At 36.4% G+C, this 26,918-nt stretch overlaps 1 protein-coding gene and 1 long non-coding RNA gene across 3 annotated transcripts in view; one reads left to right on the top strand and one right to left on the bottom strand.

Moving 5' to 3' along the window:
- LOC147658191 (uncharacterized) overlaps positions 1-25,796 on the top strand; it is a 47,117-nt gene extending 21,321 nt beyond the window's left edge. Inside the window, exon 3 of the long non-coding RNA XR_015290938.1 lies at positions 25,526-25,796. This is a non-coding gene — a long non-coding RNA (uncharacterized LOC147658191). The remainder of the gene's footprint in view (positions 1-25,525) is intronic.
- LOC100869438 (EGF like, fibronectin type III and laminin G domains protein pikachurin) overlaps positions 1-26,918 on the bottom strand; it is a 178,255-nt gene that overhangs the window by 42,150 nt on the left and 109,187 nt on the right. For both annotated transcript variants that reach the window (XM_012490752.3, XM_003696280.4), the window contains exon 6: positions 5,828-6,029. In XM_012490752.3, the coding sequence (XP_012346206.1) occupies positions 5,828-6,029 (202 nt within the window). The remainder of the gene's footprint in view (positions 1-5,827; positions 6,030-26,918) is intronic.

Genomic DNA, 26,918 nt, shown 5'->3' with positions numbered 1-26,918 from the left:
CCACTATTTATTATTTATTCGTTCCAAGCGAAACGAAGGATAGAAAAGAGGTCGTGCTTAGTAGAGGCAAGGGTTGGATTCTAAGTTGCGGTAATTATCACTGTCGGAGGGTAAACGACATGGTAATGAGAAATTTTAACGAGTTATGCCGACTGCAGCGTAAATCCTGCACAACCGAAGTACGTAATTAATAGCATGCTGCTTGGGGCACGCGCGTGCTACTTGCAAGTTTTAAAGCTCGCCCTCTGCACGCAGCTCGCCAATTCGTCGATTTCGGTCTAAGAATTATAATAGCGCCACGCTCGTTTTTCATTACGAACAACAACTTCTACGTGTTCAGTTTACGTTTCATTTAAGCAAAAATTGCTTTTTCATTCTCGAGTGTTTTTTACTCTTTTCTTTTATTAAATTAAACGATAGCAGATTTCATTTCATTTACCAATTATACAAACGAAATTTTTATCAAGGTATTTCTCCCTTTTCCACGTTTGTTGTTGAATGAATTAACAATGGAAAAGATTAATGTTGTTACGTGAATGAATTTATTAAATAGACGTTATTATCGTTCTATCTTACATCGTAATTTTTTAAACCGCGCCCATTCTCTATTATCACAATTCCGAAATTTTAAATATCTTATACACAATTTTCTGCAAATGCAAACACGCTCACGTGTGCTCGAGATACAAAGAAGAACAATATAAAATCATTTTAAATGTAAACGATTCGCCTTATTTGCAAATCGTTATCCCCGTAACGATCCATCCCCGAGCAGCTTAACGAAGCAGAATCCTCGCAATTTCCTCCCGCGATATATCTCGAAATTTCTTTTCTTTCTCTCGCCCAACGTCGAGAAGTATTAAAAAAAAAATATTTATAAACGATATCTATCTACGAGTACAGTATTTAAAACAATTTAAACCGTGATGAAAGTTAGTGTGTTCGAGGATGCAATCGTGAGAAAAGCCGATTAGCCAGACGGACGATACCCGAAACGGAAATTCAATTTCGGCCATTGTTGCGAGATATATATATATATGTATATCCGTGAGAGTGTAACACGGCTCGAAAAATAAAAGAAAATAACGATTTTTATCTTTACGGAAAGCAAAAAAAAAAAAAAAAGCTCAGTCGTTGGTGACGCAGTTTTCGCCTGGTGTGAAATAATTAAGAATATTTCCCTCGGGGAGATGACGACGAGGATCGTGACCCTGACCTTGTTCCTCGCGATATAGTGACCCCCAAGATGCACTTGACATTTTTATATGCCTCGCTGTCATTAGAAGAAAAGTCACGTAGTTCGTGGGTTCGATACTCGAACAATGAAATTAAAACGATTGTTGGAAGAGAGTTGAAGCGAAAAACGATTCTATGAAATTTTTCTCGAACTCTGAAATGAAAATTTCCTACAAATATATCAATATTTAATTGGCCATTGACTGCAGACAAGCGAGTGGAATCGAACCATTCATCATCAAATTTAATTTTCCTAATAAAATAAGAAGTAACAAACAGAAGATGGAAGACGAGATGTTCTCTTTAAAACTAAAAAAAGGATTAGCCCAACGTGAACGAACCGTGCAAAATTTCATCGAAAATGATACTTTATGATATACGTGTCTCGATATTCCTAATATCTCGAAGCCAAAAGCTTAACGGGTCAAGTGTCGAAAACAGTTAACTTGCCCCCCGCATATTCGAGAAGAAAACGGAACACACATCGCCCTCCTCTCGAAAGAATCTTTTGGACACCGTCCAAGGACTCAATTCCTATTTTTGTCTCGATCCTCGGGCTCACGCGATATTACTTCCGTTTCGAGCACGCTCGTCGCTCGACCGTGCATGTAACCGTAATGCGGACATCCGTGTACGTGAAAGTGATTCTTTGAGCTTTCCATCCCTCCCCCTCCCCCTCGGTCCCCTTTATCCTCGGTCGAGAGACACAGACGAGGACGACGACGGGTTACGTGAACGCGGCTTAACCGAAGAAAAGACCACTCAGATTGGATAGGTAAGCCGGAAAACTCGGGTGGCGAGAGACTTTGTTCCACCGTTGAAAGCGAACGGTAACTACACGGCCAGATATAGGATCATGCTTCTTCTTCTTCTTCTTCTCAGCCACGGCTGACTTGCGAGAAGAAGATTTCATTTCGTCCGAAAGCGAATCTTCAGCCATCTCTCCACGCTTAGGAAGGAAATATTTTACGGTGGCGACGTACTACGAATTGGGGAGGGATGATCGTTGTACGTTTTGAGCGTCGTCAAAGTTCGATTGGGATTAGGAATTTTTTTTCAAATTCGTTCGAAGGGATCTCGACGATGTCGAGTGTAATTTGAGAGAAATACGATGGAATGTTGTTGGAAATTGAAATTTTGGGAAATTTAGGTTAGATTCGTTCGAGAGTGAATTCGATCACTTAGCTTTTCATTTAGGCGAGGTTTTTCTTTTTCTTTCTTTCTTTTTTTTTTTTTTTTTTTTTTGGCTGGTTAATATTCGAACGATGTTTGTCCAGTACGAATAAATTCTACGATTGATCATTTGGCGCACGATTAATGAATTATGGAAATGAAATCGGCGAACGACGAACGATTATCACGGCATCGTTGAATAAATTACATTCAGACGAGGCTTTTATTCTTTCGGCCCGATTATTTCCATAATTAAATAGAAATTTTCGTTTTCGAGGCCGAGGAAAACACATTTCAGGATTTCGTCGTCATTTCATGTTTTAACGGGACAAAGGCTTATTGGTAATAAGATTGAATTGCTAGTTGAACGATGATATTGAAATTATGATATAAAACGCAATAGATGTATTATATATTATAAACTTCTATATTTCTACTTATAAATATTATACTTTTGAAGATATTTGCGCATAGGAGTATTGGAAGAAGATAATGTGAAAATATTATGGACCATAAATAACGATTTATTATTGATATAAATGAATGTTGATGACGTGTAACGTTAAATATGCAGTAATTACAAAGTGCATTAACGGGCGGACTAAAATGCGACTAAAAACTGTGGCAACTCTCTCTCGATTTTAACGACTCTCGTTATTCTCTCGATGGCTTGCAATTTTCTTTTATCACGCGCCTCATATATATACATACATGTATTGAAGGAACAATGAAAAAACGATACAAAGATTGAAACAAAAGAACATGTCGCGTGTTCGCTCCTTGCATTTGTATTTCTTCATTATTATTAAATACTATTCTCCGTTATTATTTTTAAAAATAATTATTTTCCAAACTATCCTCGTGATTTCACAGACCTGTTTAAAGATCAAATATCAAATATATTCAAATATAATATCAATTTTTTCCTATAAGAATTAACAAAAAAAAAAAAAAAAAAAGAATAATTAGTTGTCAATAAATAAGTGAAAATTGAAATTTTTAGCAACGGTATATATAAATTTATTAAATTATTTAACGAATATTTAATTAATACATTAAAATATAAAATGACGAGTATAAAAATTTCCACTTCAATATTTTCTTTGTTCTCTTTCCCATCGTTCCTTCCTCCTCCACAACTTCAATTACAACAATGAAACCACGATATTTCTTCCAACTTCGCTGTTATATTTACGACGTGGAATTAAAACGCGAAATCATACATCGTACCACACGAGAAAAAAAAAAAAGAAAAAGAAAAAAACTTTGGCCACAAAGTTTACAAAAACGGCCCTTTAGGCCACCGGTAATGAAAACTTTGGAAGGTAAACGGCAACATTAACTATAAAATACAGCCTGCTCGTCGACGTGGCCAACGAGTCGAACTTCCGGATTCATAAATCGGCGGCTAGTCACGAGTTATTAAGCTGTAAACGAAAAATTAGCCGGGGATCCTTAATTAATGGCCCCGTCAAACTTACACCGAAATGGCCACATAGTCATCGATGGTGAGTGTATCTGGTGAAAAATGACCGGGAAAACTTCTTTTCGCTCCCTTCTTCGCTTATTAAGAAAACGTAGTGGCAGCCAAGTTCATCAACGCGATACTTTATAGCCAGATCTTAAGAAGGCTTGCTCCTACGAGATGAAATTCATTTAAGATGAAATTTCAAGGCTTCTTTTACGATAAGTTTTTTTAATTTGTATTTTATCGGTTGATTTTGAATATACGTCGTGGAATTATTCTGAAATATTCAAAATGATACAATATTGATAAATTTGATTTTGAGTAATTCGTTTCAAATATTATTTATTCTATTCGTTTATCAATTTTGCAAGTTTGAATTAATGCGTAACGAGTAACTTTGAAGTATATATTTCAAAATTTGTGGTGTAAATTACGGAGTTGGATTATGCGGTAGTTGAAAATCGTGAAAATATGTGCTGGTTAGAATGTTGCGCGCAGTGCATTGATATCTGCGCGTGTTATTATCGTAATGTATTAATTATATAATTAAGTAAAAATACATATCCGGGAGAAAGAAGAGTTATGGCAAAGATAATTAAAAATTCGCCGAGAAGCAGAGTGCAAACACAAAACAAGCAACACGCTACGATAAATACGTAAAGTTTCCAAGCCTGTTTGTGTATATAGGGCGGATTAAAAAAGAGAATAAATTTTAAAATTACTACCTCCGAAACTTCGAACGAAGATTAATCCCATGAAAATCGTGTTCGCGTTGCTTCTTATCTAATTAAAAAATTTTCAATAATTTCAATCCATAATATCAACCTCCTCCCTCCGATTAATTCCACAAATTTTTTTATATTCCAACTTTTATATTCCATTCCGTAGAAATCGATTCGTAATTAAAAAAAAAAAAAAAAAAAAAATACTTTAATCTCGCGCCTTTAAAAGGATAGGCTTTGAGAGTTTTAGACGAAGGACCATTACATCCAAGGCATCTCAAGGATGAAAATTAACCCTTCGAGCGCAGACGAGCGCGTCTTCGAGTCGAGTTTCGTCGAAGTTTATCGATCACGCGTTCCTCCCCCTCCGATAGGGAAACGTGTCTCGCGGCAAATTGAAGCAAATCGCGGTTTCGCGCGAATCCTTTGATGTCCCGCCGCTAATAGGGCAATGAGGTTTTCGGCCAAACTTCCGTCGTATCGAGGCAAGTTATGGAAAGTTGGCATAATACGGTGATATATGTCATCGACAGGGATGCACGCAATTTGCGGCCAACCGTTCCACTCCTATCGATCAACTTCCATCGATACATCGTTCTAAACTAACTTCCATTTTTCCTCCAATTTCGATTTGTTCACAACCATTATATCGAACGACAGATCGAATGGCTATTCATTTTAACGTGTAACTAAATAAATTTTAGTAAAAAATAATTGGAATCCACGTTAGGGAAGGTATATACTCGTAATTTTATAAGAATGGGAAAATGAATAAGAATGATTTAACAGTTGATATTTAAAAAAATATGCATTATATTTTATTATTTTATTATCCACCAGACCAGTGGAAATTTAAATGTATAATGCTTTACAGAATGCAAGAGATATTCGAAACAAAGTACATATAAAGAATAAAATCTAACAATGAAATTATATGTAAATAATATATAATAACAATACGATATTTTTTTTAAACTTTAAACAAAAAACATGGATATATACATAAAACTGTCCAAGTATCAAACTTAAGAAAAGAAATTCAAAATATACTTATACTAGGGGATAATAAAGAGCCTTTCCAAGCTAACTTACTTTCCTTTAAATAATCGTACTTCGACCCATCGTGATCGTGATCGATCAACAATCCACTTTCCACCCAAGCTATTTTACATTTTATCCGGTTTAAATTCGTGTACGCTTCACGATCGAGGAAGCGTAATATCGTTACCTGAACTCGATGAATCCGTGATGCAGAATCAAGGCCATGAAGTCACCCTGAAGATCGTCCCTCTCCCCGGCAAGAAGCAAGATACCGTCCCACGCCTCGGGACGGAATTCCAGTTCTAATTGGACGTGCTTGTAAGCGGCCTTTAGCGCGGGAAACGCAAGCCAACCGGAACCGGTGAACCTGGGCGATCTTACCTCGGCCTCTGCACAAGCAAAAATTACCAAGTCTCGTTAATTATTATTATTATTAATATCGATATTTAATTTGATAATAATTATTAATATCATTGTTATATCTTTTGTGACGCCAGTTTAACGCTTGACAAATTTCAACGTTCCTTCGTTCGTTCTTATGAATTAGCTACGATCTTATCGAGTTGTCGACGATTTACACAGCGATGGCACACAACAGATGCTTTTAAGTAGATGAGCAAGACAACGAAATTTGTTTTCATCGACGAAGAATCGTATTAATTCGCTTATTGACTCGTTTATTAGATTTATTTTTGACGAGTTTCATCTCGGATTACGATCAGATTTTATCGTTAATTTGTTGGTTGATCCTTTGCAAGAATATTATTATATTATATTTAGGAGAAACGAAGTGGAAGCAGAAAATTAAATTGCTGAAAAATAATTTCGTTTTATTTTCCTCGATCGTTCTATTCTACTTGGCTCGTTTGAATGAATATCTCGTTGCGTAGAGAAAGCTACAATATTTGTATACACACGTCGAATAATATTTTCTTCTCGGTTTGACCGTATTAAAATCTTAATAGAAACGATTCTCCTCCTTCGAGAGAACGTAAACAAAAGCGAGAGATACGAGCAAAGCGTTGCTTCGAACGGTGGCCCATATTTCGTTATCCACTTATCCCCTTCAAACTAATTGCCCCATATATCGATAAAGCTTGGATTGCGAAAACGGAACCTCTCCGTCTTCGTCCCCTTTTTCCCCTCCCATTCGAGGGAACGAAGAAATATGGTCGAGGCGGATAGAGGAAAAGGTATCGAGGTATCGAGAATTCCAGGGACAGGATCGTCCTTCACCTTGGCTAACACAGATCCGACTATCAACCGAAGGATTCAGTATAGTGGAGAAAAAAGGAAGGGTACTCCAGTGCCAGTCGTAATTTGAAGGGTGGCCCATAAATCAGAAAAACTTGTGTCCACAGGAAATGGAACAACAGCTCGTGATCTTCCGATTCGTCCGATTCGTTAGAGAACTTTGACAAAAATTTTGCGAATACTTGTACACTTTTAAGTTTCTTAATCGATTAATCGCCATTGTGATCGTAATTTCAATTCGAGAAAAAAAGAAGAAGAAAAATAAGTTTTAGAGCAAGATTTTGATCGAGATCTTGGATGACAAAGATATTCGATCAATTTTAATTTTTGCTTCGACTGATAAAATTCAATCGTCACGTGTTACAACGTTTAGAACGAAAGGGAAGATGATGTAAATGTATTTGATACACGAGCGCTCGAGGACGAGAGCGAGTTAAGTCAATTTAATCTCGCGGTTTTATCTCAGGTAAGTCAATATCCGGGGAGGAGGAATAAGAATACGAGGTTAACTCGATTTCCCGGTTTAATTGGCCACCGCCATCATGGGTCTGGCAGTTGTTCGTCCCAATTAACTCGATGTGGATTAAAGATCGTATCAAAAATAACTTATACGAATTATTAATACGATTTCATTAAATCGTATTTTCTCAAGTTTTTTTCCCCCCAATAAGTTTCGTCCATGGAAATCTAAAGTGTGCGCCTGTTCCTCTCTTTTCCCGTGGCGGAGTCAAAGTCAAGAGACTTGAAAGGGAATCAGAGAAGCGTGGATACAGGATTAATTTCATATCGTGCGAGCGAAATTTCATTTTCGCATTTATCTCTCTCGGAAAATTGTATTTCTGTTTAACGGTATTAGAAAGAAAAAGTAATTTAATTTGGATAATGAAATTTTTCATATATATATTTCAATAACACGTTTAATTAAAATGAATTAAATAAAATTTCATATTGTGATGTTTTAATTTCTCGTCTTTTTTTCTTTTTTTTTTTAAACAGATGAATAATAAAATAAATTTTGATAAACATTTGGCAAACGATTTACTGTTCTAGTATTTTCTTATCATTTCTATTACTGTAAACAAGAAGAATATATAATTTTCCATTATTTAAAGTTCACTTGAATATTATTATAAATTGTAGAATACGTATATCGTAAAAACGAGAGGAATTTTTAAGCTCCAAAAACAGGCTAATCACTGCGCATTACTAGCTAACGGATTAAAGAAGAGACACACGATCAAAGCTTATTAAAAAGAAAAAAAAAAGAAAAAATCGTTGGAAGCAAATGGCAATAAAAAAAGTATCAAAGCTTTGTTTTGCAATAATTCGATGTTAGCGACAAAGCGGATCCGATGAAAAGTGTCGCGAGAATTGTCTTTCCATCTAGAGACCTGGTCGACAGTCGAACGGCTGCAACGTGATATCGTTTCAGCCGTACAACGGTTGTGCAAAGTGTCGTGGAAAACCGTGGACAAAAAAAAAAAAAAGAAAAAAAAATCGGGAAAACCGCGTTGAATTCGCGCGAACATTTCAGATATCGTCCTTTGTCACGAGTTGTCGTGACGTTAAAAAAACGGGATCTCCGTGTGTTCGAGCACACGGATTAACGATTTATCAATTTCTCTTCTTCTGAAATTATTTACTTCATCATCGAATAATTCCTCTTTCTCCATTTTTCAATTTACCTTCTTTATACCGAGATCAAATACGAAAATGTCACAGCGAGTAATGATTGTGTTTTTGATTTGGAATTGTACGAGTAGTTGCGTCGAATTACAATCGGATACATTTGTTGCTTGTACGATTTTCAACGTTTTCGAGTTACTTCATTATACGCTTTAAACCGCTTAATCCGACCGTTCATCGACATCGATTGAATTATTCACACTTGTTTATTGCTGCATCTCGATTGGCTTGTTTTGTTGCCGCGGATCGTTTTGATTTCGTTTTGAATCGCATTGAGAAAATATCGTCGTTGCTTTTTTTTCTTTTTCCGCAAAATGGCGAAAAGTTGACAACGGGCGAAAAATTTAATGGTACGTTTTAAATTTGCCTTTGAAATTTTCTGATATTAATGGATGGATGATTAATTGTCGTTATTTTAACAAGGAATTATAATCGGTTCTCCTCCCCTTCCACCGATATTGATATTTAATATTAATTTCCAATGTTCGATATTACTAGTATAAGAATAATTTCCAATATTAATTTTCGATATTCAATTTTTATATTTGAAAAAAAGGAATCGTAAATCATCAAGAGGAGATAAGATCGATAGAAAGAAGATAGAAATTTACTTTATTTTAAAATGAACAAATTATTGAGATGTATCCTTTGTTTCGATTATTAGGACGAAGAGAAGAACACCCAGATTTCGAAATTCGATCGAGCAACGTCGCCGTTATAATACATGCATAGAAACTTGGCGGATAACGAACCGGAAAATCGCGTTATTTGTATTCCGGTGGCACGAAAAAATTCCAACCGGTATTATTCTCCGACTTTCTGTTCCCTTCATTTTTCATTGGATTTTCCTTAACTTTAATATATACATCGATAAATTCTTCTCCCCTTCCCTCAAATTTATCCCGCGTTTTATCTAAATGAAACCCGTTTGTTGGACAATATTAATCTAAATCGATCTGCAATGAAAAGAGAATTTATCTTGCGTGAAAAGATCGCATCGTTGGATCCTTGGACAGAAAGTCATGGCGATCACGTATGTGTGATACACTTCCGTGATCGTGCCACGGCAGTTTTATCGACGAAATACACGAGATACTCGTGACTGAGCTACCACGAATTCAATGGATCGCTATCCTGTTGGTTTTACCGGCTTTCACTGCTGATAATATTCCTGTCATTTTTTCCCCTTCTGTAACTTGTAAAAGAAATTAATTTAAATATAACATTAATATTTATTCAGATCAATCTGTATTTGTTATTCGTCGTATTATAAAAAGCGTGAAATTTAATGAATTTAAATTTTTAAATACGATAGATCATCGTAATCGCAAACTTCGATATTTTAACGTGAAAAACACGGGGATGAATTAAAAATTTTGCCATTGAAACGTTGTCAGAAAATAGAGGGAAACGTGCCATTGAAGTTGCTTTTTGAATTATCCCGATATCTCGATCGGTTGCCGAGATATAAAAGTTGAAAGTATCCATATCGCTTAAGATAGCGCGGAAATATGAATGGAGCCGCCATCTATATTTTTTGGATGTGTACTACTGCATTTCTAGGAATCGCGTCTGACGCTTGTCTGGAGTTTGGGATAGGTCAGTGAGACGAGGCGCGAGCGAGAGTTCCGAGTAAACAATAAGGACGGCGATAGTAAATGATCGAAAAATTACCCTTTGCTTTACACGACGATATCTCGGGAACCGGAAGTCGTATCGAGATAAAACAAAAAGCGTTTTAAAGCGGAAAGTTCCCCGTTTCTAACGATGTTCGGTTCATTGATTGAAAATCATTATCTTCGGAGTTATAACGGTTTAAAATTTTCCTAATTTCAATAGGATTTAATCGAGTTTTAAGGTAACGTTACGTTATTTCTGGAAAAATATTGCTTATAATTATGTTATTGATGGTGCGTTGATGATTGTAAATCGATTTAAAAATTAATCTAAATCTATTCAAAGTCATCTTTGATTCTTAATTGGATTAAGATTTGTTGCGAAGCATATAATTTTTATTTCAGAACATTTGTATATATCGTATGTATATAGGTATTCTGTTTAAATTTAATTTAAACAAAGTATTTGGAGAGGTTTAAATAACTGCTTGCATCGAATTATCAGAAATTTTCATTTTCTATGATACTTAACGAATCTCTAATATTTTATTCATTGGCTATCTCGCTACAGATTGCTCATTCCATCAACAATATTCTAATTACATATAACTTCAAAATCTTTAAAGCAAACGCAAACAACCTGAGAAACTTAAGGGGTATACACACCGTAGTTTTCAAGTTTGCTGCAATTAAACAAACTTGTTTCCAAATTATTACACGTTCAAGTAAATTTCACCGAATCAACAAGTCCACCAGTTTAATATTCATATTTCATTTTTAATTTCATTGAATCAATTAACAATTCCATTGAATTAAACAAAACTTATGTTTCAAATGATTTTTTTTTTTTTTAAATCAAGAATAAACCAATTAGAAATTTTAAATTTCACTTCAATTATCTGCTGGTATAGAATATAGAATTATATTTTATTTTCCATAATATCATATATATAATTTCATTCAATTCAATTTTCAATTATTTCCAAATGAAAAACAAACCAATGTGAAATAATAAATCTACATTATTCGAATTAATATATACATCTGTGTTGAAAACACAGAAATATTTTCTATGCGGATAATTTTCAATTAAAATTTAATATTATGAATAAATAACATAACATGAAATACACATTTAACTTTCTTTACAGTTTAATTGATTTTATTTCGTTTATAAATGTCAGAGTATATTTCTATAATAAAGAATTAAAAAAAAAAAAAAAACAAAAACAAGATTTGTTTTTCTTCCAAAAAACTTGTTACTCTCGTGATTTTCATTATTATTTATCTATTATCTTTTTGTCAAATTTCATAAACATCCTCTGTATCATCTTAAATAATTTATCTTTTACAAAACTTCCTGTAGCAAGTGAGCTCTGGTCATTTCATGCTCAACTCTGAGTAAAAATTTTATTACTCATGGGATGACCTAATATTTTACATCCTCAGTTTCCACCGCAATTTCATGGGCTTAATATTCCATTGTCCGATCCTTATAACGTTTATCGCGTTTATCAAACACGAAGGACACTCGACCAGGAGTTGGTGAATTTTTGAAAAATTTCAAAGCCGCAAATTTCGCATAAAAGCTTCTTACCGAGTTGCCTCTACACTCCCCCCTCGTGGGACTTACGCGAATATTGAAGCCATTTTAGACCACGGTAAACAACGGACAATCAAGACATGAAAGTTTCAGCAAGCTGGATTCATCGAAACTTTTCTGCTGAAGATGCTTTTCTTCTCTCCTCTGATAAATAAACATTTAACGACGATAGTTATGAAAGCTTTGAAACAGTTATGAAGAATTATAGATTCATTTTTCAGGATTTTTGACGATTTTTATCGATCTTTGTATAAATATTAGAAAAAAATTTTTATTGTTTCTTTTATGATAGGGAAATATTAAATTAGAAGAAAAGAATTATTTATTGAGAGTTTTCTGCAAATAATTATTATTGAAATTTAAAATTATGCATTTACTTACAGTTATTTATAAAAAATTTTTTTGGTTATATAATATTTCGCGTACATCAAGTAATTTTTTTAAAAATATAATTTTTACGCGAATCATAACTATATAGGATTAAAAAGATAAAACGATGAAAAGGATCGATCGCTTGGGGCAATGATTTGAACAGACATTATTTACAGCTCTTTAAAAAATTCAGTTCTAAACATGCACGATAATAATTTATCGATTTCGCATTTTCGAATAGGATATTTTTTTTGGAATAATTTGTCGAGATTATTCGAGAAAGTTAATATTTGATATTTAGATTCGTTTAAATGTTTCTAGTTAAATGTACGTCTAGTTTATTCGAGTAAATTGATTATACGTTTTAATTTAATAAGAGAAAATGGAGAACAGAATGAACAGATTTTATAATTTAAAGTGTTTTTGATCAACAAAATTTAATTTTCCACAATTTATAATTGATCAAATCATTTTCGTTAAAATTCCTGTTGAAATTATTTCTTCATGGCGAAAATTTAACGCCTGTCCCAGAGATATTCCCAATATATTATAATTTCGAAAATTTTTTTTAATCATTTTCCACTTATAATTGTAATTTTAAACACACTAGTTCTGTCTTCTAAGTGTTCTGATATTTTAAATATTTAAGTCAGCAAATTTCATTCAATCCTTCGCGAAATTATACGAAATTTCGTAGTTTAAAAACAAAATTTCAAATTATGAGCTAAATTAAGAGTAACGTCTCTCGGTTAGACAGTTAATGGCCTTTTGAAGAAACTTTGTAATTCGTTTTAAAAAGTAAAAGAAACGTTGGATTAACTATACAAAGTTCTAAAGAGAATACTTTGAAGAGAAATAAGATTTTTTTTTTTCCTCCCTTTCCTTATTCTATTTTTTTTTTCCAAAACGTTATCCCACTACATTATTTAAAAATCGATGTTAAAATACGATTGAATAAATCGATGAATTATTCAAAAGAAAAAAAAAAATTCCAAACACAATTTCCAAAGTCAATTACAAAAATTAGAATAACGTCGAATTGATATTCACTATCCTCGATCCAGAGAATAATAAGAAGAGTTCTCGAAATAAGATTCAACAAAGGAGAAAATGGAAATTATCGAATCGACGGGATCAGTGACCTTCGGTTTTCTGTTCCACGTGTATGATCAGTCACTTTGGCCCACCGCCAAAACCAGTTCCTCGTTGGGGCCTCAATTAACCACTTCACTTGTTACGGGCCACGAGGCGCGATTTATCGCGCGTGTAGATTTGCAAGCTATGCCAAACAGAAGTGTCGCTGATCGAGCTTCCATCTGGTAGCATAATATCGTCGAATACTATGCGAGATCGATCAAACCATTATTTGCCATTTCGCGATGGTTCCAGACGATGGAATTTGAAATTTAATATTGTTTCGTTTTCTTTATGGAATAAAAGATTTGAGAAATTTTGGAAATTTTTAACGAGAGAAGAACGACAATCAATCGTTTCAAAAATAAGAAGAAAAGAATTCGAAGATAAAAGGAAGATGGAAGATTTTCATTGTGAAAATCAAAATTTCATTTTTGAATTTCATATAAAAATATTCAATGATACTACAAAATCATCGTTTCCATTCCTTTTGTACATTTCTTGGCATCTCAACAACCGTCCACAATCTCTCGAATAATTTCATTAGAATATTCACTCCGACTATCATATTTTTTCAGCTCGTTTCGTTTTAACGATCTCGACAAGCTTCCCTCGTTTTTCTTTTTTCCTCGCCTCTCTAAAAAAAACAAAAAAGAAAAAAGAAGAAAGATAATGTTAATGATAATCTTACATATACACAATATATTCAACCTTCATACATTTATATAACAATTTTATTTCATATAAAATATTATGAGTATAATAAATAGAGCAGAGATGAAATCAAGCTCTAAATTTTCAATATTTCGTTCACTTCTTCAGTAAACTTATAATTTTATAATTAACAAGACAGAATCACAAAATATTTTTCAAAAATTACGTTGCAAATAAAAAAATAAAACAATAGCTAATCTCATATACTTTATATTCTACACACGTTCGTCCAATTCAGTATAATATAATTTCTCTTCAGCAATGTAAATATTCGAATACTTTTGCTACTACACGTATATAAACATATTTGCATGCAAACCAGTCCCAGTTTACGAGGCATAGTGGAGCAGAAGCGGAAGTTCTACCGGTTAATACGATTCTCGACGCGAAACCGCGGTCAATTTAAGATTCATCGAGGCGTGACACTGTCTCGAGTGTATAAATCGGTCGTTCATAAGGAGGATTCACGATGTTCCACGAGATCCTACACACCTGTTTCATCCCTCCACGACGTCGAAAGGACGACGTGCATCCAATTTGATTGATCGTTTCAACGGGTTGGAGGCGTGCCTTTGTGCAAATTATCCGTACGAACAGAGATCCCCTCTCCCTCTCCCTCGCCAACTAAACAAAACAATCGTCATCGTTTACGTTCGTGTCGTCGCGCGTTAAGAATGTTAATGAAATTCCTCTTTTCCTTCACTTCTCTTTTCTCCCCTTTATTTTTTTTTTTCTTTGATTTTTCCTTCAATTCGTTGCGGTCGGTCGTTGCTACTCCGTCAATTTCTTCCCTTAATTGCTCGCTTCTTTCCACCCGTTTCTTCGCCCTCCCCTCTCCCTCCCCTCGTCTGTTTCAACTTCTTTTCTTCGAGCGCATGCCCTTTTCCACTCCCTCGAAACTCTTTACTTCCGGTCTGCGGTATTTCCAACCGTCTTTTCTCGCTTGGACCGCCCGCCTCGGGATTTTCTCTACCTCGATTGTTTTAACGTGGCCTTTATTATATAGTTCAGTTTAGCCGTTACCTTTCTTTTTTCGCGCTTTCCAACATTCCGTTTTTTTTTTCTCTCTTTATTTTCTGGCCTTTTGTTTGCGCGTATACCTTGCTCTTTAAATCGCCACGTTAACCGAACTCTGTGTTAGAGATATCCCATTGTTTTGCATTGTTTAAAGAGAATTTAGAATTTTGCGGATAGATATCTGATTCATGGAACGCGAAGAGGAATGAAAGTACGATAATAGTTATTTTGTCCCTGATATATAATTTTCTTCAAACGCAAAGAGATGATATTGAAATTTATTATTTTCATCTTCCCCATTCCCGCGTAATTCCTTGGAGAATACAATTTTTCTTGCAAAGATTCCATCGATTCGAAGATACCCGATATCCCACCCCTTTTGAATAATTTCAATTCATCCCATCACGCCATCCATCCTTGAAAAAATTTCTCAAACGTTCGCAATTTCCTTTACAACCCTTCCTCCACAACAGTGGAGAGAGAGGCCAATTATTCTTTCTCCCGACACGGTTTGCATGCAAGAATTTTCAAAGCCCGAGCTCGACAACCTCGTTCCAAGAAAAATATCCAATGTTCAAGGGTGTATTCCATCGGTTTCGGGTCGAGAACGTATGGCGAGCAATTTAGTCACCCCTTTATTCCCTCGAGGAACATCGGTCGAAACGCGGCCGACCACCACCCATTTCCCTAACAGAATGCAATGATCGCGAAGCATCTCGGAGGAAGAGCATATTTTTGTTCATCTTTCGCGAATAAGGTGAACGACGGGGATGGAATTCGTTCTCGAAGAATTTTAACACGATAAATTCTCGCCCGTGAGATGGTGACCGCCTCGATTTTCATCTCTGAAACAGATACTTTGCTTCTTTAAAAGAAATTCTCAAGATGATGGAAATTAACGATTTCTATTTTCTTCTATGGAGAAATGTATGACAATTGTTATATTATTGTTCAGTCCGTTAAAACTTTTTTCTTTTATTTCGTTCGAGAATGAAAATTCTTTTTCTCCTCTTTTGTTTTGAAAATGGTATATCGATCAATTATGATAACCTTCCCTTCCCTCCTCTCCTTTTTTCGAAGAAACAGACTAAGTGACAGCTTCGATACGTAGAAATTAAACGGAAAACACCCTCGAGAGCAAGGTACATATACATATATAAAAGAAAAATAACGATTCGATGGAAACGTGTAATTATGCAAAAGCGAGACCGCCGGGGAACGAGTTTTCTCGTTTCGATCGGATCTCCACGCGCGTCAAATTAGCCGGTTTATCGAAAATTGCACCGCGTACACTATGATTACAGGACGCCTACGTGGATGTATAAATTTAATGCCCCTTTGCACCGCGTCGAATCAGCAGGGTAACGGGTTTAATACCAACGTAAGAGGGTTTAAATTTTGAAAAAAAAAAAAAGTAAGAAATAATCATCTTTTTTTTCCTCCCTCTAAGTAAAAATTCATCACCATCGAATTGGAATAATCATCTTTTTTTTCCTCCCTCTAAGTAAAAATTCATCACCATCGAATTGGAATAATATATAAGCTCAAAACTTCAACTCGGGAGTGAATCGAAAAGGAAAATAAATTTCAAGCTTAATTATACTCGAAACAACAAAATTGCGTATTAGTATTTGTCGAGTATGCCTGTACGATGTATTATTAATGTACATGACGTACAAAAGCACAACAGTGTTTACCTTCGAAAGTTAATTTCCATTAAATTAAAATCAAAGTTCGACACTCTCCCCTTTTTCCACGATGTTAAAACGAGTCGATATTACCCGTTCGGCATTCCATTCTCTTTTGTTTTGCCACGGTGAAGGAAGATTCGGAAGGGGAATGGTGGAAAAACCGTTAAATCATGGACATTTGTAAAAAGGGTTTTGAATAAGTAAGGTGTACACGGGGAAAATCCAGAAAAAATTAATTATAACGAGGGTTTGAGAAGGGTTGGGGAATGTGAAATGGCGAAGTAAGAGGGTTATGGGTGGGAAAAAAGTGGTATGAAATAAATGGGAACCGGTTCTCGAAAGTGTGGCAGTAAATAAAGTCAATTTCTTTTTCTTATTCCAGGATTCCTCGTATTTCCCGCTTTTGCTCGATTTAATTTAAACAATGCGCCCGCCATTTTTAAGCGCGCCACCCTAATCCGGATTACCTCGCCTCCCTTTTAACCCTATCGTTTCCTTCCGCAATTCCTCGAAACGTGTAAATAATACCGACCGAATAATTAATCTCTTAATTTCTAACAACATTTTTGCGAAATTATTTTTCCCAAATATTTTTGATAAGAAAGAAATTTTAACATAAGTGTAAATCGATGGAATTTAAAAGGGATCCAAAAGGAAATCTAAATAAAAATCAAGATTAATTTTTGGCTGAAATAAACGTAGAGTTAATTTAACCCTCCCCCCAAAGAAAATTGCACGGAATCTTATCTTAAAATCTTATCCCTGTCTGATCGTCTGTAGAATTACAAAAACCCTTCACATTTTATTAAAACGCTTAAAAGACTCAAAAATCCAGCATACAAAAGGATATATTTATCATCGACTGCAATAAAAGGATATGAAACAAAATTAATGTTAATATCCAAAACCGAAAGATTTATTCGATATCGTCGATTATTAATATTCGATAAACCGGTTGATTACTTTTTGAAACACTTTATAACGCAGGAACAAAATTGAAATCATTGATTTTTACGTTATATACACCGATGAGAATCCTTTGTGACAATATATCTCTTTGAAAGTATACATCGAAACGCAATAATAATAATAATAATAATAATAATAATAATCTCCGTTCCGATCGTAACGAATATTTACAAGCAATTATAAATCAGAAAAGAAATTATTTTCCTTTCTTCCTTCTACCAGTCTATCATTTTATCGAATAAAATATTACGCAAAGCGATTTTCTCGCTCTCGAACGTAACAATATAACGTCGAAAAACCGATTATTATTATTATTATTATTATTGTTATTGTTATTACAAAAAATCCAATTATCGCATCCGTGCGATCTGCAAAGGAAGACAAAGATTTGAAACGCTTGGCTGGCGGGACGGGAGAGAGAGAGAGAGATAAAACACGCGCGTTAGAGTCAGCAGCTCGTGAGCAAGGGTGTAACGCAAACGGGGAGGGGCGGTGGGTTGTGAGTTTCGTGCTTGCTTGGAGCTACGAAGGTCCGCGAGGGTAAGTGGCGGCCGCGTGTTCGCGGGGGTGTGTAATGAAAAATGCAGCGGCGGAAAAAGGGCGTCGGATATATTTCCAGCGGCTGGAAGAAGGGTCGCCTCCCCATTAATGCCACCCCATCCCGGCGGGGTTGATAATGGTTTTGAACGTGTTTGCGCCCTTCCCTCCCCGCGCGAAAGTGCACTTCTGCGCCCACCGCCCTTTCACCCTTTCAGCCTCGACCTTTCCTGGACCTTCATTGTTTCCGGGTTGCTTGGGGGAGAAGAGGAGAGAAGGGGAGAATGATATTGTATCGAATTGAATTTCGCATTTTCGAGGAACGTGCCGGTTTTAATTATCTTTGGCTTTTAAACCGGGCGTGATTGACGGGGGAGGGGTGTGGACGAGCGTTGGGGTGTGAATGAAGAGCGTTTGAGAAAAGAGGGTTGAGAACGAGCACTCTTGAGGTTATTAGAGAATTTTAGAGAAATGGAGTGGCGGTAATATTGTTGGAGTTTTTCAAGGTGTGTTAAAAAGATTTGTCGCGGCAAAGGGGTATTCCCTCGGATTATCAACTCGCGAGAAAGTGAAAGTGAAAGTGAAGTGGGTCGATGGTTTAATCGAGTGTATAGGGGATTGGATAAGAAAATAATTGATCATTGCGATGTAATATCAATGTTTTTTGGTTCGTTTAAAATTTTGTCCGAGGATTGGAATAGTAAGAGAAAATGTTGGAATATAGAATGAGTTTATCAAATTATTGCTTTCATAAGTCATAATTTTTGAGAATATTTTTTTTAAGAAAGAAAAAGAAAATTTTCGAATATATTTTATATATTGGTTTATACATTTATACACTTTATGTATTGATTGACGAAGGATTATTTCATGAAGGAATCGTTTTAGAATTTCACCCGCTCGAAATTAGATTCTCAACAGATTAATTATTTGTGACGATTCCTAGATTTTTGAATTGAGGTTGTGGAATAGCTTTATCACGGACGACAATATTCTGCGGAATTATTTTTGGATCGCGAGGCATGCACGAGGAATGAGGTGAAAGCGTAAATAAGGAATGGTGGATCGAAGCTTGCCTCATTCACGAAAATTGGAATTTCTATAGAAGATTCCTCGCGTAGTTTTGGTAAAAGGAAAAAACTGTTGCTCAAACTGTTCTTTTTTTTTTTTTCACACATCTCACATATGCGTAACACGCCTGGATTCCTGTGATGAATAATCTTGTAGATTGTACTTTTTCATAGTTTTATCATTTGATCAAATAACTTGTAATTTCCAAAAATTTATATTTCAAATTTAAAAACAATATCTTCGAAAAATCGATGGAATGGAATTTTTTTTAAATATGTATCTGTGATGTAACTTTCTTCGGAACAAAGAGAAATTCTTTTTCAGGTTTACATTTCGCTGGTCGAAACAACTGAAATAACTTCAAATTGACCGGAAAGAAGTTTCTTCTGGCCAACAGCCAAACCATCGACCACGTCCAATTATCGATCGTCTTCGATTTTAAACCGATTTTTCTTCTTCCATTCACTGACCACCCCTCTTCGATAAAAACCCGTCCTATTATTCCGCCCACGAGACGATTTTAATCATCTTTAATGCCGAGATCAGGCAGTGGACAGGTGGTCTTTAATACGTGTCAAGTTTTACGACGTGAGTTAGGTTTATGGTAGAAATCCGACTTCATCACCGTTTTCGAAAGTTAAACCTTATAATACCTTTCGTCTTTATCCTTCGGGAATATCTTCGATACGGTCTTAAAAGTCAGAGTTATTTTTTTTTTTCTTTTTTTTATATCAAGAGTAATCCTTATGAGGATAATCTTTGAGGAAAGTTTAAAAAGTTTTCTATAAAATGAACCTTGATAGGATTTGAACGTTACAACTAAAGAAAAAAGATGGCAGCACGTTTTGATTTTTTGTTCTAACAATAGAATGATCGAAATATTTCAAATTTAATTTCTCAATAAAAGTATTAATAACAACGATTTTTCTCTATAATAAGATTTCAACATCTCAAGAAAATTATCGATACTTCCAACTTTCATTTTACGGAAGAAAAAAAATTCACGCTTTTAAAATATCCAACTTGCAAAAATATACATACTTTATCATAATACTTTTAAATTCCACGCTTACGCGTTTCCATCGTTCCCACGATCGAATAATGTTTCATCCGTAATAATATTTTCGTTTCGAATCGCGTCGAAAGAAAATAAACAGAACGAGTGCGAAAGTATTATAATCCGTGGATCTCCTTGGCCCGGACGACGAACAACAAGCATTGCCAGTATTATTCCCGCATCGAAGCGAGCCAGAATCCCTCATAATTAGTTCCATTCGCGTCTGACAATTAACAGGCTGGTTGGAGGCGGTCCGTGACACGAACACCGCCAATAATCGTACCGTACAAATCGATGGCCCATTAGAAACACATGCCATCCCTTTTCTACCGAAAATTATTGCCTCCAATTATCCCGGCCGGGTTATTGATTGAACATTGAGCTCGTCTCTCGTCGTGCGAATATTATATTGGCCCAATTTGAAACGCAAAAAACCGTTATCCGTTAATTGATCCCGAGGAGGCGATCATCCAGGCTTTGTCTTCCGGTAAGTTTCTTATCTTGGATATTGGATAGGATGCTACGATTGGAGGTTAAATTGGATCGTGCCCGTTTGTAGATCTGTCGAGCTGCTTTGCTCGCATTCGAGGGAGGGGAGGTAGAAATCCAAGAGGATCGTGGCGAATGCACGAACTGCGACTTGGTCTGATTCGATTTTCAAGTCGATCGTTGTTGATACTCGAATTAGGGGCTCGATTTGACTTTTATAACGTGGCTCGACGCTGCTTCGTTAACGTAAATTTATATCGTTATTTCCTTTGAGATAATGCAATGCAATGCGTATAATTTTAAACGATATTTAATAACAACTTTAATTCCATTGTTATCCCCTAGCGATCGTTTAATCCGTTTAAATCTTGAAACAAATGGAACGTGTCTCAGGATTATCCTGTTTTCCACGATCTCAGCTTTTCTTCGAAAGGGGAATAACAGGAGTGTCCTTATCCTCTCCGCTCATTGTCGGCTGCGATCCTCTACGAGAATTTATACATATTTCTGAATAATATCTGGACGAAAGCGAGGAAAAGAAGAAAAATTGTCCGTTGAAAATGATTCTCTCTCGTTTCCCGGATGTGAATTCAAAAGCAATTATATCGTGCATGATAATTAAAACTCTCGGCGAGTATGTCCAAAATTTTTAAAATCTTGGAAATTAAAAAAAAAAAAGGAAATCGAAAAATCCACGAGGTGCAGACGAGGAAGATTGAAGATAACTCGCATCTCTAAATCAAACGTTCATCAATCTCGAAGCATCACGAACCTTCTCTCTCTCTCTCTCTATCTCCCACCACCACAAGTCTAATTAACTCGCAAGCCACACGTGCCCATCTATTCCCTAATTACCCCCAAACTGCGCTAGGGGCGTAATAAATCACCCTCATTAGCAGCGCGGTCTCTCGATTAAAAGGAGAGGGAAAGAGAAAAAGAAATGGAAAGAAGAAAGCTCGAGCGAAATATAAATTCGATGCGAACAGAAACTCGTCGTTATAATAAAAATACAACGAAGGGGGAAAATTTTCTTCTTCTGGGAAGGGAGAAATTTAATTAACAAGGAGAAAGGGGGTGTATGGTGACTGTGGCCGTTAAAACGGAATCAACGGCACACGGATGCCTCGAACTCGTTTCGACGTGAATCGTGAGAAGGGAAAACGGTGAAACATGGATGGTGGATGGTCTGGGCCTGGTGATATCGATTTTACAATCAAGAGAAAGAGAGCGAGAGAGAGGAAACTGTGCGTTTTCCGTGACTTTTCGTCGAGCACGTGTCCGTTTAATTTGTCGCATCGGTTCGAGAAAGGAAGTTGATTTAAATTCTACGTATGACGAGTCTGTTAGGATGATCCTGGCTCTAATTCACGCTTACGGTGTGAAAACACGCAAACGATCTATTCGCGGGTGACTGCGACGTGGAATCGTAAATAGAGTGGATGTGAAAATGAAGGAGTGCAGTTGAGATGGTTCTTTAATTTGGAAAATTTTTATTTTTTGAGATTGTTTGTGCTCTATTTTTGATCGTTTCTCTTTACGAAAATATAAGAAAAAATATCTCCATTCGTAATTAATGAACGATTAATTTTTCCCAAAAAGAGTCGGTTCATTTATTTACAAAATATAAGTATCGATACATCGATACTTTTTTGGAAGAAATATCGTAAACAAGGAAATATCATATCAAGTGTTTTAAGAATTAATAGAAAAAGAACGTGAGGCGTTTCACAAAGAGAATTCTAATTATTTTCGACGATACGATTCTTCTTTTTTACGTTCCTCGTGTTCTCTGACATGCATCCGGGATCACAACGAGCCACGATACAGTGTTAATTAAAAAAAAATGGAATTTGTTTTCTCGCGATTAAGGCCGCGTTTCTCGAGCGCATAGAGTCGTTGTCGAGCCAACAATTTGATGGATTACTCGTTCATGAGAAATGGAGAAGAGACGTTCCAAGCGTATAGTCCATTAATGATGAAGGCAGGAACACGGTAGGAAGAAAAAGAAAAAAAAATATAATACGATGGATAGAAATGTTTCCCTTAAATAAAATTTAAAAATGCACAGGAACGTAAATAACTTTGTAACTCCTTTGAAATAGACGCGTATAGAATGAACGTATTTAATATTCCATAAATTTATAAACTATCGCTTTACGAATTGTACAAAATTTATAATCGTTCACTTGTTATCAAAAAATTATTGCACAATTCAATGCACGCCCGAACAACTCAATCAACGAAAAATTATTATCACTCGTCGCGAATTGAAAAAAATTTCACCGAACGATCGTCAAAAAAATAATTAAAACTCGAATTATACAAAACAATTCCAAAACTTTCGAAATCGGCGGTTTTTCAAAAACCATCGCCACCGAACGTAACGAAGTTTCCGCGTCCGCGGAGAGAATAATATTCACCTCGATGGCCGCGTTCTTGGTGGACCATCAAACCCGGTTTCCGGTTTCATATTTCCCCTTCGAGCCAAGAAGCCGCACCGGTTGCGTTTGAACCGGTTTGCGATGCACCGCGCGAGAAAAAGTTCGCGTGGATGGCTCGAAAAAGCGGCGAGCTTCCAAGTTTTTCCCCCTTGGAGCGTATTCCCCCCAGCCTCGTAACGAGGAAAAACAAACGCGATCAACTCGTTGCCTCTCGGTTGAAGAGCGAAAATTGAGAGGGACGAGGGCGGCCGCCGTCTGGCCGGGCGAATTTTTTGCGCTTTTGGAAAGCGGTGTTCTCTCTCTCTTTTTTTTTTCTTCCTTTCTTTTTCGAAGGAACGTGATAGGCGCGATGCGAGAGAATTTTATGAAGCTTCTCACCCGGATTCAGATTTTGACGGGTATAAAGTTATACAAAGTTGGAAATTTGACGCTCGATTGGGAGAAGGGAATTGATTTCTTTGGACGTTTCGTTCGTGAAATTTTAGGAAGAGAAAGTTGTAGGTTGAAGTTTATACAGTTTCTAATGTTTCGAATAAATTGTTTCGAACGGTTGTTGGATTTTCAACATCTTTCGTCATCTTATACATCTGATTAAAACGGAAAATAATGTCGTAAAGATAATACAGAGTGATGAATTTGATGAAATAAAACGATACGTGAAATTATTTATCTGACACGCACTCGTTTCGAAAAGAATTCTGTTGGAAATGTTTTCTGGACATCATCAATAACTCGTATCCAACGTCTATCATTCGACCACCACCTGTCTCCCTCCCCTATCGACCAATCAATTAAAAGAAATCGATCCCACGCGACAGCTTACACCTCGTATTTATCCAAATTGAAAGACTACTTCACCCATGAAAAAAAAAAAAAAAAAAAAAAGAAAGAAAGAAGGGAGAGACGACCTTGCAAATTGAAAACGTTTCATTGTGACGGCAAAATGGATCACCTCCATCCGTTCGAAATAAAATTTAAAAGTAAAGAAAGAAAAAAAAAAAAAAGAAATAAGAATCAATGCACGGACGAATATGATTTATGACAAGAGGACGTTGATCACGTTTCAAAAGATAAAATCTCTTCGTACCTCGACAATTTAAATTTAAATTTTCACCGTTCCATCACCACTTGTTTACATCCGTCACACGTTTCACACGGTTTCTCAGATTCCACAGCGAAGACGATTATTGTACGCAAAGGCGACGCGAATAACGTTTAATTGGAGCAATGCACGGCTAGACGTGGAAGTTGCGGGCCGCTGTAAGCGTCGTTGGGACAAGCGTAATCCTGGTGCCGCGTGTACTGCACATGCACCTGTGGCGCACCCTGCATCACGTACCTAATCGATTGACTATCCGCTGTGACGCGACAAATTGTGTTTGCACGAGCGTTGCCGCATTATGCCGGCCACAATGCCACGCCGTGTCGTCCCTCTTATCCTTTGCATCTTCTCCCTCCTATCTTCCCCTTTCTTTTTTTCTCTCTCTCTCCCCTTCTTCGCAAGAGATCACGCGAGTCAGCGAGTCGACTCGGGTTTCCTGCCTCGAGGGTCCACGAGGAGGGAAGAAACACGATCCTCGTTAATGCGAGAAGAGAGGGGATAGAGAGACGGAGGAATTCTTTTTTAACCGACTTTAAGCAGGATTTTGCGTTGTGGTGGGCATCGTTGAGACGAGTTACAGCGGGTAAATATCGCGGGGATTTTGTGGATCGATAGAGCGATAGGGGGGGCAGAGGTTTTTGGAGGGGGGAATAGTGGATCGAAAGGAAAGATGTATCGAGTTTTGAAATTTTTAACGTTGAAATTCGATGGGAAATTTTTCTCTGTAACGACGGATATTCGGTATTATAGATCGAAACAAAAATTTTAATCTGTTTACGTGCATTTCGAGGGAACTGTACTCCCCGTTCGATCGATCCTCGCCAAACACAAACACAAACAGTTCCTTTCCTCCCTCGCAATCAGACGAGGCGCGCAAAACTCCGGATTGCCGATAGGCTGTCGCGAGGGACAGATGCTCTCCACGGGGCATAAATATTCAACGATTATTTCGTCGCCAACTTTCGAATCGAGGATCCAAGACTCGTAATTTATCGGCCGCCCGAATAATTCGGGGGAAGGGTTCCACCTGGAAACCTGCCGCAGAGCTGTGCACGCATCGGCGACGCTTCGTTCGAAAGCTGCAATTTTTAATATCTACACTTTCTCAACCGTTCTATTTTTTGTGTTGCAGGTGTTGATACTTGGAGGATGAACGTGGAATTGGATGTCGAGGCCTATGAATCGTGGATTTAGTTTAGAATTTCTAATTATGTTTTCTGCAATTGGTTTAAAATCTTGAAACTAGTTTCAATTTGCGCGACGTTCTTAAATACTCGAAGGACGAGTGAAAAAGTATTCCATGCTTACGAATTTTTATTTTTTCAAGTACGCTTAAAATAAATTCAACGGGTATACTCGAATAAAGAATTACTATCGTTATTCAAATAAATAGATACAACGAATTATCCTATATGAATTACGTGTATCAACTCCAACGTGCTCGTATATATAAACTGTCTCGTGCGTATGTGCGTTATGCGCGTAAACGATAATCGTTTCGTCGATACGCTTTCCAAAGCATCCGAGTCACGCGATTCCCGAGAATTCTCGTCCATTTGCCCTGGCAATTTACCGCGTTTTTCCTCCCCCCCTCCGTGCGTTAATGACAGTGTAACGATAACGTAGAGTGTACTTTGTATAATTTGCCTTTGTAGAGTATGCATATATATAAACAGCAAGATATGCATTCACGCCACGAGGGATTATATAATTATATAGATTTAAAGGTTCCAAGTATTAGATGCTTCTGTCGTTAAACCGAGATATCGAATACTCGAAAAAGAAATTTGAACGAGAAATTATTTTTCGAGACGGTTAAGGAATTAAGAAGACTCTCAGCGTTAAATTTTCCTGGAGAAAAAAAAAAAAGAAAAGAAAAGAAAATATTTATTCTCGCGAAATAAATATTTGGGAGGAAATTTTAAACCGGTTCGAGCGATTGTTCGGGTTTGGAAACAAGGGGAGCAAGGCGTGAGAGGGCGATGAAAACGCCGCAGGGCGCGTTTTTCAACTGCATTAGGCCGAAAGTGGCGCGCGTCTCCCCAATCTTCGCGCCATTATTCTCTCGGCCACGCGGCTCCACCCCCATTAACGACATCGGTGCTCGCGTTTCTTTAAATTGAGTTAGCGCTGGTAACCAGGCCTGAAGCGCCATTTAATGTCGTTTTTCTTAGCTTTAGTCACGTTTCCGGCAAATCGAGTTTTCTTGCGGCTTCTCATTCGCATCGTGTATATAAATAATAGAAGCTCGTCTCTTGTCGAATTAAAGGGGAGGGGGTGTGATCGTTTATTATTTTTTTTTTTCAAAGAAAGAAATCATCATATTTACAAATTTTAGATTTTTGTAATTATTAAAAAGTGCTTTCTCGCGGTAAATATATACACGCGTATAAATATACTTTATACTATCTTACAATATCTTACAAAAAGCGGCGTAATTTTAGCAGCATATCTACTCATTGCCAATTCTACTTTCTCCAACGTTAAAAATTTTCCTCGAGCAACGTGTTACGCGCCGTGAAAAA

Source organism: Apis florea, unplaced genomic scaffold (assembly GCF_048593485.1).
Source record: "Apis florea isolate Af1SG1 unplaced genomic scaffold, ASM4859348v1 contig_2350_pilon, whole genome shotgun sequence".
Taxonomy (NCBI): domain Eukaryota; kingdom Metazoa; phylum Arthropoda; class Insecta; order Hymenoptera; family Apidae; genus Apis; species Apis florea.
The sequence above is the reverse complement of the archived record's forward strand: the minus strand, read 5'-3'. Positions and strand labels throughout refer to the sequence as shown.